Below are 12,039 nucleotides of genomic sequence, written 5' to 3'. Positions count from 1 at the left end.
TATTGTAATCGTAAAAATCTTTGAGTTTGAGTTTAAGGTCGATATATTTTAAGTGTGTGTCATGGTGCTGATACTGTCTATTTTTTAAGTGACGATTTGAAGACTTTACACAAATTACATCTGTGTTAGTTTTACTTGATGATACTACATACCACACCGATACTCATATTCCTTAATTTCAAACATTTAATGGTGTTACTGAAAACTAAATTCTATTTAAAGTTGTTTATAACCTATCTATACATTTTAATTGTTCAATTTTATGATTCTAACGAATGTTTTTCTTTTCCAGAATATCCTGGATAAATTCAATCCAGGAGCCCGGCAGATGATAAATGCAGGAAAGGCTTACCTGAAAGCGTTACATGGTGAGTAAAAAACTACATTTTGCTATTATAAACGCCCTCCTAATTGGCATGATATTAATATTATGTTTCCTTTTGAAAATAAATTACTAACTGTTAATAAGTTAGTAACAGTAAAATATAAAACTTATTTCTTTCAGGATTTTATGTAGCTAAAATAGTTATATGAAAAGATATAAAAATGTCCATGTGTAAATTAAGTCAGCTGTTTAATTTAATCAGCTGTTTGAATGATTAAAACAATAATAAACATAATATAACAGGCAAACTTTGACATTCTAGATCGTGTTTAAAATTCCCATGGAGACCAATTAACATTTACTTCATAAAGCCCCACCTCACAACTTTAAAGACCTGGAGTAAAAGTCCACAGTAATAAATTAACATTGTTTGAACGAGAATAATGTAATTTCAGTTGATTTGGCGTTACACTTCATAAAAATAAGACTGCTTTATACTCTTTAATCGTTTATAGAGTTTACCTACGACCGTTTATAAAGTAGCCGTTTCAGTTCAGTTTTCAGAATTGAAAAGTTTCACATAACAGTATTGTTTACTTAACAAACCGGGTAACGGACCAATAAGGTTTATGGATTGAGAGAGAAGAAGTAAAATTGTAATGCTTCGAACTTCAATTAATCAGCTGTTTACCAATTAAATTGTTAACGATTGGTGCAATTCGTGTTTGGTATAATGTGTCGTTGCATCAATGTCAGTGCCAATGCGAGGTTATTTAAACGAAAACATAACCTCTCTTAGAAGTTTTGAGTAGTGATTATTAGTAGGCCTAATTAAAAACCGGTCGTAGGTAAAATAGTGTAGCCTACGTGGGTACAGTTTCTTAACTGGGCTATGCTAATATTGATTGAAACCATCGATTCGATTAGTAAACCTTCATGCGATTTTTTCACCATCAGCAAGTTTGGTTGGTTAGGTTAGGTAATGATAGTTTAGTTTTATAATAGATATATTTTAAAATATCGATTATTAATCAATATTTTCAGTTCAATAGTTTCAATCAATATTAGCGTAGCGCAGTTAAGAAACTGTACCCGCCTACGTAACTCGCGTAAATAATGTACGACACTCTTAAGTTTTAAGGCACTCACCAAGGCTCGTACCTAAAATTTTCTACGTGTGTCGTTAACACTATCTTTACGCGATCGTTGCATAAACTACTATTATAGAGTATTGGCTATTACTATAAATTACTTGTTGTAATTTTTGCCCCGACTATTGTGTTAAGGGTTATGTTAATGTTTTAGGGGCTGCGGCAGCTTCTAGACTCTACGTAGAAGCTATCACCAAACTCGCTCGCCAGTCCCAGCAAGGAACATGGGGCGGTTCTTCGGATATTGGTAAAATTATGAAATAGTTTTTAATATTTAATTACTGTATTAGGCGTATTCTTCAGTCCAATGACTAGCGACTTTTGTTAAGAGCTCGCAAACTGTTCCATTTCTTCTGATATCTTTCTACATCTCTCTTTCCTCTTGGGATGTAATTGCATAATTTGCTCATAATATACCTCAATCTTACTGCCTCATTTTATGACGTGATTTAACGCAATAATTCATTGTAATGTGTTGACGTTCTGTCAATAGTCTTAAAAATGAAAAATCAAATTTTTAAATTTATTTCTCATAATTAATTTTGAAATAATATTTTTCGAAAGTTTTTGAAACTGGACAAGAAATGGATTCGGAAAAAAACGAATACACTCTTCGGTAAATATTTAATTTTACATTGGTTTGATTTATTTTCATCTAAATTATGAGTAAACAATTTCGTTTTTCCTAGAATTCAAACATGATCATATAGCATTGTTGGTCTGTATACCAGATAGCGATAGCTGTTACTGTTATCGCTTTCTAAAGGCATCAATATGTGTAATGGATATTGTAATGTAACTATGGTTCTCAAACAATACTATTGTCCGGATAAGCTTGGTGACATCTTGTATGTTAAATCTGTGTTTGCTTCATCCCACTATCCCATTTAATAATTATTTGTGTTAACTTAAGCTGTTAGCAAATCAAATGCCAAATATAACGGTGTAGACGGTAAGTTAATTTATTTTTAAATCTATTAATAATATAAAGTAGGTATACTTGTAAAATATCCCTATCTGGAAGTTAATTCATTAAGGTTCTTAGCACTGCATATTCCTCACTCATTCATCCTGCTCAAAGGCTTTTGAAAGTAAGTGGCTTTTGAGGATTTACAGTGAATAAAAAGGCTTTTGGGAGGAATTGTGTAGACGAGTGGTCAGTGAGGGTCGGGATTTGGAAAAGATAAAAGGGGATTTATTAAACCCCACTGGGCTATATACTGGCAAGGGTCAGCTGATATAGGGGTTTACCCTCCCCAAACAAGAAGTTCTTCATGTGGGGAGAAAAACATTGCTGTGTACGAAATTTTTGAATAAAAAATATATTAAATTAAAGTAGTTCTTCTAGTTATCTATTTATTATTAAATTTATGAAAATTACTGCCACTTAAGAAATTATGTCTAGTATTATATTGTGCAGTTTTTATATCTGGTATTAAAGTGTGCTCAATAATAAAATATATTTAATGCGTGAAATAGAATAAAGCTTAAACATTTCGGATAAAACAAATTAAATACGGTTATGAAACAAAATGTAATAATTTATAGTTGTATTCAAACAAGTGGATTTCTTATGTAGTAATTATTTTACGACATATAATTTAAATAAATTTAAAAAATTTACCAGTATAAGACATGTTGGTATCGCGTTGTTTCGCTTTTTTTTATTCATGTACTATACAAATTTAAAATTTATCCTACAAAGATTAAAGCGTTATCATTTCTGGTTAGCATTTTATGGGCTTTCATAAAATGAATTTATCTATCCATGTACTGAAGCCGTCATTCATGGTTAAATGGAATCTTCTGCTTCATTAACCACGGATTAACTACTTTCACAGATATTCATAGATTCATTAAGATGCAGTGCTAACTAGATTTTATAATTTCAAACTTTCTCTGTGATCCAATGTCTTTTTGATACTGTATCTGGTACACTTTTCATATTCAATGCTAACAAAAATTAATGCAATTATTTCCGTTTTTAATATCAATAAATATTTTTAACACATCGCTATGTTCTGACTAGGTCTAATATATTTCATACTAATTAAATCATACACTAGTAAGTTCAATGTTTTATTGTACATTACTTTACCTTTTGGCAGTAGTTGAAATGCTGAAAAATGAACATTGTAATTTGAGCTATGCTTATGGAAATATGTAGTTAAAGATTACCTTAAATTACTGCTTGGTTCTTGTTTAAAACCTGGAACCTCAATCATATTTTACTTACAGCTATATTTGATTGAGCTGAATGGCAACCATAACAGTTTTTCTCTTAGAGTACTTTTTATAGTGTGAGCCTTATTTTGTTTTTACCAGAGGACATACATGCAATAGTTTAAGATGCTTAGATAGATTGTTTTTAAAACCACCCTTAAAGTGAGTGGAAAACGAAGGATAGATAGTTTTTTTTAGTGAGTGAAAAACTAAGGAATAATTTACATTCAAACAATCTCTGCAGGAATACATGTTAAAATTGTCTTTGGCTGATCCATGGGAGATGAATCTATAAGGAAGTATGTTTAATTTGTGTTTAAAACACAGACAAGGGAAACAAAAACTTTTATTTCCTTAGTCAATGGTTAAAGTAAGCGAGCCAGGGCTAGTTTGATTTACCTTACTCATATTGGTCCCTATAAATTATATACCAGTAACTCTTCTCTAAGACAATAGGCCTATGATGATCTAGATAATGAAGATACCCTTATCTACCCAAATAATTGCACCCTTCAATGTTTCAATTTATTGCCAATGTCATTCTTATTTGAACTTCTCATAGTAAACAGATTTGTGATAAACTCACGTTATTCTTAATTCTGTCACAATTTATCATTCCAATTAAATATTGTAAGCATGAAAGTTACAACAAAATATATAGTTAGTATACAAATTAAGTAAATTAACAACAAAAACATCCTTTAAAAGGAAATAATACTGAAAAATTGTTATATTCTGAGTTTTGAGGCCTCTTTGAGGATATAGAGCAATCTAAGAGGAAGAAATACCTTTAACCTTACCAATCTATATATTAATAGGCAAGCATGTTTCTTTAAAACCTTTTTTCTCAGCTCGTGTGCATCGCAGGGGAAATCTACGCATACTGTTAGAAAGATTTTTGCCTGTAGATGTGCAGAATCCCTTTATAAATTAAAATAGGCTAAAAAATAAGCACAAAAAACGAATTTGAACACTTCAAAAAATTAACATGGACCAACTGGGTTGCCATGATGGTGACGAAATAACAACAAAATGTAAACAGAAAATCAAAACAAATGGAAGAAATCCCAATCACATGTTTTATTTACAGTGTGGGGAGAAAATAGAGAAGTCTGTACATTAATTATTTTTGGTCGAGTTTCGACCACAGGACGACCACTAGTAATTAATTAATATGTGAAATATTCAAACATTTTCAATTTATTTCCATAGAAAATTTACTTTTGAAGAATTTGGAGAATTGTGTATTGCTATTGCTTCTTAACCATTTCACATAATGTAATGTTTGGTATGTAATTAAAATTCATACTGCCTATATGTTAACTCTTGTAATTAAAAATATATACTGTCCCAGGATTTCATCCTATTAGCTCTAAACGTTTTCTTATAAGTGAATAAGTGTAAAGTAGTAATTATTGTATTGTATTAAAGCAGCTTATGTGAGTTATACAAATACCAAATGATATTATTCAATTATGGTATGCAAATTAAATAACTATTGTAGGTGTACAATGCAGTTGTCTGCTTTGCAATATTGGGTGGAGTTAGCATATTAAATCCTGCAAAAAGCTTAATTGTCTACTTTCAGTATCCAAACTCAATGGTATCTTTGGTTCACAATAATGGAATTCCTATTTGTAGTACCTATTCAAAGTCTGCATTAATGGTACGTCTAGTTCCCTTAAATGGAAGTCTCCAAACTCATGAATATATCTATAGGTAGGCCTTTATTTGGTTACCATAAATGGAATTGCTATTTAGGGTTTGTATTTAAAAGTCAATGTTGCATCAGCCTAATTCCGGCGACCCTAATTATTGGTTATTCATTTTGTAGTAAATTATGCTCAGCGATATTAATCCGACTGTCCATTCCTTTTCTATGTTCGGTATTTGAAAATGTGCTATTAAATAGCAACCATAATTTTTTGATGATTATGACTAACATATGTTGGGACTCTTGTTTACCTTTTTATTGTTATAATTTCATGGCAACCAATTAACCCATAAGGCCCACGTTAAATTTCGAAAAGTTAAAATTCACGTAGGGAAAAGCCCTGTGGTCCGATTTGTACCATTTCAGATTTATACCTTCCCATGGTTGGTTCCTATGACCATGACTGTGCTATATTTTGTGTAGATCGCTTCAGCCGTTCAGGAGGAGGATTTGTAAAACAAAAGCAGGAGCTTCTCTCAATAATATTTTAGCAAACAAAGAAGCATGTCTATCTTAAATATATGTACACAGTCTAAGATATAACCAATATTTTTAGATGAATCATGAATTTCTTTTTCCAAAGAACTAAAGTGTTATGTTATATTTTTGAATAACATGTGTTCATGTTTTTGAATCCTGATTCCTTTTTTTAGGGGCTGCCCTCATGAAAATGGTTGAAGTTTACAAGGAAATTCAGGCACAGCAAATGAATATTGTAAGTACAGCTGTAATATTATATTATTTTTACCTTTCTAATAATAGCTTCTATCTCAATGTATCTGAATATACTTTCCATGATCCATAACTATTTTATTTATAATTCTTAAACCATTTTAAGAAAACTAATTTTACTTGTTAAGTGTTTTATATTTGATAAATTCCTTATAACTTAGGATCAGTGCCATTTTATACCATATTAGAAATCAATTAGTTCCAATTTAGATAAAGGGCTTATTATTACCTCAATGCACCCCCACTTTTCAGAACATTATGTACAAAAGACCAAAACCTTTTTGGAGTCCCTCAGTAATTCCCTGCTCAGAGTGATTGCCCATTTCAAGATGGGAGGGTCTCCTCACAAATGCCCCTAGTGCATTTGCCCATTTGACATATTATCTCATTTTTCAGCCCATTTTACTTAAGCCCACAAAGTTCTTACCGAAGTCCATCACTGTCAAAATAGCCACGCAAAGGGATAAAACCTTACACTTCCTAAATTTTTCCCTTGGAAATTCTCAGCATTTTCGTGCCCTTATTTACGTGTTCTTATCACAGGTATTTTTTTTATTTTTGTCGTTTTGAAATTATTGTGTTTTTTGCTTTGAGTATTTATGGGTATTTAAAAACTTTCATAATTTTTCCTGTTGAATATTTTGATAGAAAACCTTGTAATTGTACAAGGAACGAAAAAATAAAAGAAAGAAAGCTTGAGTTAGTTAACATTAAAATTTGTAATTTCGCCGTAGTAAAAGTTAGCCGTATATAATTTATTTCTACAATTAACTAATTGAACCTTTCAACAATGACACTATGTAATCAGTAGCCTTTGATAGATGTTGTAACATGACGGCACATAACTATATTTAATTATTCTCAAATCCTTTTGTGAACTTATCATTATTTTCAGCTCAAGGCCTTCTATGTGGACCTACTCGTACCTCTTGAAACTAATTTGGAAAAGGATACCAAAGTTGTACAGGTAAATATAAACCTATTCCTTTAGCTCAGTACAAAACCATAATTTGTTTTTTTATAATGGACCATTAATGGTTCTAGTCTAGTGGATAGAGGGGAGCGGGCTGATCTAAGTGGTAGAGCACGGGACTAAGGTCCCTGAGGTCCCGGGTTCAAATCCCGCCAAATCGCCAATGGATATTGTAAGTGATAATGCCGCAACCTTTGGGATAGTCGGAAGTAATGTAAAAAACAACCCCGGGCTAGTACATAGCTTTGTGGACCAACAAAATCTAGAGGTTAGAGAACAGGACTTATGACCTAGTGGCCCAAGATCAAATCATATAAATTACCAATAACTTTTTTTTAATTCCATGAACTCGTTTTTGTTTGGCACCTACCTTATGGGCTGCAGATTTTCCATTCCAGAAAACTAAAAGGTTTTCAAACGAGGTAGGTCTACCAGTAAGGTTCTGTGTATTTGAGAACTATCTGAACTCAAAAGCTGGAAAACGTAAATTTTCACAAAATCAATATCTCCTTTAGGTGCACATTTGTGTGGTTAAACATTTATTGGTGTCACTAAAGATTTTAACATTTTATTTCAAACCATTTCCTAACAGTAAAATGAACGATCTAATTAATTCTGAATGTGAATTTTATTGCACTTCATGTTAAACTCTTCCTTCTCAATAACCTAATCCACTCCAACACATAATTGTTGATATAAACAAGGAGATGGAAAACAGAGACTAAATTCCCAAGAATATCTTTAGGATTGCCACTTTCCCTATGTTAGTCAAGCACGGATAAACCTGTATTCCTTTATCGTGTCTGTACAAGTTTCTTAAACGGGGCTCAAAGTAAAAATAAAATAGTAATAGGGTTCTCTAGAAAACAGTTACACACCTATTAATTATAGAAACAAAACAGTTAATTCATTGTACTCTACCTCCCTACCACTTAGTTTTAAAAATACTTTATTTAGATGGTCATTCACTTCAATTCATTCCCTTATGTTAGAATAACTCAAACAACTTTATTAACATGTAAACAAAAATTTATATTCTGTAGAGAAAATATAAAATCATCGTTGTGTTTATTTCAGTTTCCACAGGTAGTCTACTTATAAATATTAACATCCAGCTTAGAAACTTTTTACATCATGGGGTATTGCTTAATAGGATTTTTAAGGGCACAATGTTTCAACCAATTCATTAGTATTTATTCACCTGGATTAACAGATACTCAGAAAGAAATTGCTTGAATTTTGCTTGAATTACAAACTGTAAGTTTCAAAAGAGGATTGATCAATATTGAAATTGATCTGTTAAACACAATGTTTTAAGTTATAGGGATATAATGGAGTTTGGAGTTAGGTCCTCCCTTGTTATGGAAATAAGGCTGCCTTTCATTCAATGCATGGAGTGCTGCAGGGCTGAATTTTAACCCCTCCTTTGTTTCCAATATCCTTCATTATGTTTGTATTTGCATATTTTCACCATATTTTTGCACGATTCATAATTGAATTGCCATCTCATAATATGATACTGTATATAATCATATTAGCTGTTTTAATATTTTCTTGTTTATCACAGATAATTTCTTTAATGAGTACATTAAAGATTTCACAGCTGTTTTTGTTTCAAAGGGTCATTGTTGATATACCTCTCTATTGTTGAGATATTCAGACGTCAGTTGTCCAGCAAAAACCTGTGCGGGGTTTATCTGTTTAGGGATGCAAAAACATCTGAACCAACTGGGCTGTTATTTTTTACACAATGGCAAATCATAATTTTGCCAACATATATTCACACATATTAAATATGCATGTCTTCAACATGACATTAGGCTACGCTCCATGACATGGATATCAAAGTTTATAAATACAGATTTGTATGGGAATAAAATACAAATAAAAATGTTTACATTAGTTTTTTGCATGGTTTTTACACATAACTAAATTAGGTTATTTATTTTATTCCTCCATACAACTGATTGAATTAAATCGAAGTTGATAAAATAAAACTAAATTAGTTCAGATGAGTTTTTTCATAATCAATCATGGGGAGTTACTTTCCTATAAGTTAGTAGATTTTAATACTCCTCACAAACTAACCGGTATTAAAATGTTTTCTCAATTATCATAACAATATTGTCAATGAAACAGTTATGTATATTAATTAGCAAAGACTTCACAAATAATTTGAACTTTATACAAATTTTAGAGTCAAAAGTCACCTAACGACTCAGTGACTATGTTTGAAAATCCGCTGTTACTAATTGTTGTGCTATTTTGTTAACAGTCAGAACAAAAGAGGTTTTTACAACAACATAAACAAAGGTCAGAAACCTACAGTAAAGCTGCGGCCACTATGAAGAAGCAACGGAAAAAACGATCTACAAAAACGGGGCTCGCAATGGATAAGGAACTTAAGGTGAGTCAACTTTCTTTTGTTCCATGACAGAACTTTATTCTTTCTTTTATTCCTATTGTAACTACGCTTTGGAAACAAATTTATTTGTAAAAGTTTTATGTGTATTATTTGGCTTTTTCAATCTTTTATAAATTATCTCTTTGCTCACAAGAATTGTTTTTTTTTTACAATTTAATTATGAAAAATCTACAAAAATAACATGTATAATTCAAAATTGTTCTAATAGTCTATAAATATGCTATTTTTTCCGTTTGGGGAAAACCATAGATAATTTAAACTTGATTTATTTTTTTGTACAGTACTTATAATTAGTATGCATGCATATTGAGATGCTTTTGAGACATTTCAGTTTTGATTTGAAACTAATTCTACATAAATTTCTACATTCGATAATTTATTCTAGATGGCAAACGGAAACATTTTTTAACGTTCTATTTTTCCATTTACAATTCTCTCAACAACGAAAACAGAAAAGGTTGCAGCTAAACTAACATTCTCCGAGAAAGGATTCTCGAAGAAAATATTTTACCATCTTACAACAACCGCCTAAAGCTGTTGGATGTTATTGTTTAGTTTGCAAATTCATTTTCTTCAGTTGTTTCCCTTTTTTTTGGCTCTGTTTTTATTCTCGTGCCCTCTAGCTGTTCATCTCAGTTATACAGTATAACTGGCAATTTTAATATTTATGAAACAAATTGGTAACTGTTTTTTTTTTTTTACTTTTTTTAGTTCATTCTCTTTGGAATTTACACTCTCCAAAGCAATAAATGTTAATTATATTGTTTAATGTCATTGGAAAATACCTAATATTTAGTAATCTAATAAATAATTATTGAAGCTTTTCCCCTAAGTCAGCCTTAAATATGGAGAATATAATGAAATACAAATCAAATCAACATATTCTTTATTTGTTATTTCATTAAGAAATCACAATGGCATCATATAATAATATAACTTAAAACTAGTACATGGATTTTTATGGCTTATTAGTACAGCTTATTTAGTAACTGTAATAGTTATTTTGTTACCTGCAGTAATATGATTTTTAATATTTCAGAGTATGCAAGTTTTGGAAGAGGAGAGATCAAAATTGGACGCATTTTGTGAACAAAGCTTAAAAAATGTAAGTACAACATTATAACTTTAAATAACAAGGTCTAAACTAAGGTGATGCTTTTAAAAAGATTTTCCTTTGTAAAAACATGCTTTGTCTTTTTCTCTTTCTACAATACATAATTCATTTGTTTTACAAATTTATAAAATTTAAATGTATGCCTAAAATTATTTAAATTTAATTGCTGCAACATTTTTCCATCCTTGTTATTGTACACCTCAACTAAAAAGCTTGGAGAAAAATGTGATTTTACAGGGATTTGCCATATTGATAAAGGGTGCAGTTAAAACCTCAATACAAGGCATCTCTTTCAACCCCTGATGTATTAGGGGTATCAGTTCCATTCTTCCATTGCACAAAAGCTATTGTTCTACTGTTCAAAACAAAGGCTACATGTCTCATTGGCTCATGTCTTTGAAATGAAAAATATTGATTGTTACCATCCCTCAATGATACTATGATAAATTAATGCTTCCAGCATCATAGATTTAATACTATTTAAAATATCATATCCAATTGTGCATTATTATAAATTATTTAGATGGGGACACCACCTATGTGGTTATTTTAATGTAATTTTTTTATTGTATTTTTTTATTGTTATTTTATTGTTTGTTATTGTACACAGCAAATGAACTAATATATTTTGTAAAACTAAAATATAATGGCCTACCATATTGATTTATTTGTTGGTTTTAATGGTAGGATATGCAAAAAACTCTATTGTCGACAAGTAAAACAACCTTCTTTCTGCACCCTACCTTTTAATAAAACAAAGTTCAGCAACACAATGTGAGCAAAGTTGTGTTTCTTATCACAAAATCTGAAGAGATAAGAGAGTTCTCTTACCCCTCTTGTTTAGCATTACAATGCAACAGTAGATTGTAAACTTATCTTAGAGAGAGGGTGGATAAGGGGGTGGGGGAGTGTGTTGGTGTCAAAATGGGCAAACATTATTCCACACTGACATAATTACAACACGCCTCAAGTGATGTATTCTTAACTGAATTTCCCCCCTCCCCCTCAGTCCATCACCACCCATTCTCTAATTTTCTTGTCTCCCCATAACCCTCCCCCTTCTAAGTGAAACACAAATGACATCATTCATTGTAGTTGGGTGCAACACAGCCCCTGAAAATGTTGAATGGAATTAGAAAAAAGCAATGAAATAACAATACTTCTCAAAGATTTTTTTTAGGGGAAGGTGCATGGAGGTGCATAGTGTTCATTGTAGAGAGAATGTGTTAAATTAAGGCCCCACTAGAAAAACAGGCCATGCTGCAGGATCCATGACTCACACTAGTGGATAGATTTGTTGATAGATTCACTGCAATATCCCATATGGTTTAGGTAAATAAGCTGGCTGTTTGTAAGACAGAATTAAGTACTGTACAACTATC

At 31.2% G+C, this 12,039-nt stretch overlaps 1 protein-coding gene across 1 annotated transcript in view; it reads left to right on the top strand.

Moving 5' to 3' along the window:
• The window catches only part of LOC129004997 (brain-specific angiogenesis inhibitor 1-associated protein 2-like), a 67,700-nt gene that overhangs the window by 42,551 nt on the left and 13,110 nt on the right, over positions 1–12,039 (top strand). The window contains exons 3-8 of the mRNA XM_054433739.1: positions 293–368; positions 1,631–1,723; positions 6,067–6,128; positions 7,041–7,112; positions 9,394–9,525; positions 10,583–10,648. Coding sequence (XP_054289714.1) covers positions 293–368; positions 1,631–1,723; positions 6,067–6,128; positions 7,041–7,112; positions 9,394–9,525; positions 10,583–10,648 — 501 coding nt within the window. The remainder of the gene's footprint in view (positions 1–292; positions 369–1,630; positions 1,724–6,066; positions 6,129–7,040; positions 7,113–9,393; positions 9,526–10,582; positions 10,649–12,039) is intronic.

This window comes from Macrosteles quadrilineatus, unplaced genomic scaffold (genome assembly GCF_028750875.1).
Source record: "Macrosteles quadrilineatus isolate MER2022 unplaced genomic scaffold, UCM_ALF_1.0 Scaffold_14__1_contigs__length_3811126, whole genome shotgun sequence".
In the NCBI taxonomy this organism is placed as follows: domain Eukaryota; kingdom Metazoa; phylum Arthropoda; class Insecta; order Hemiptera; family Cicadellidae; genus Macrosteles; species Macrosteles quadrilineatus.
This window is presented reverse-complemented; position numbering and strand designations above follow the sequence as displayed.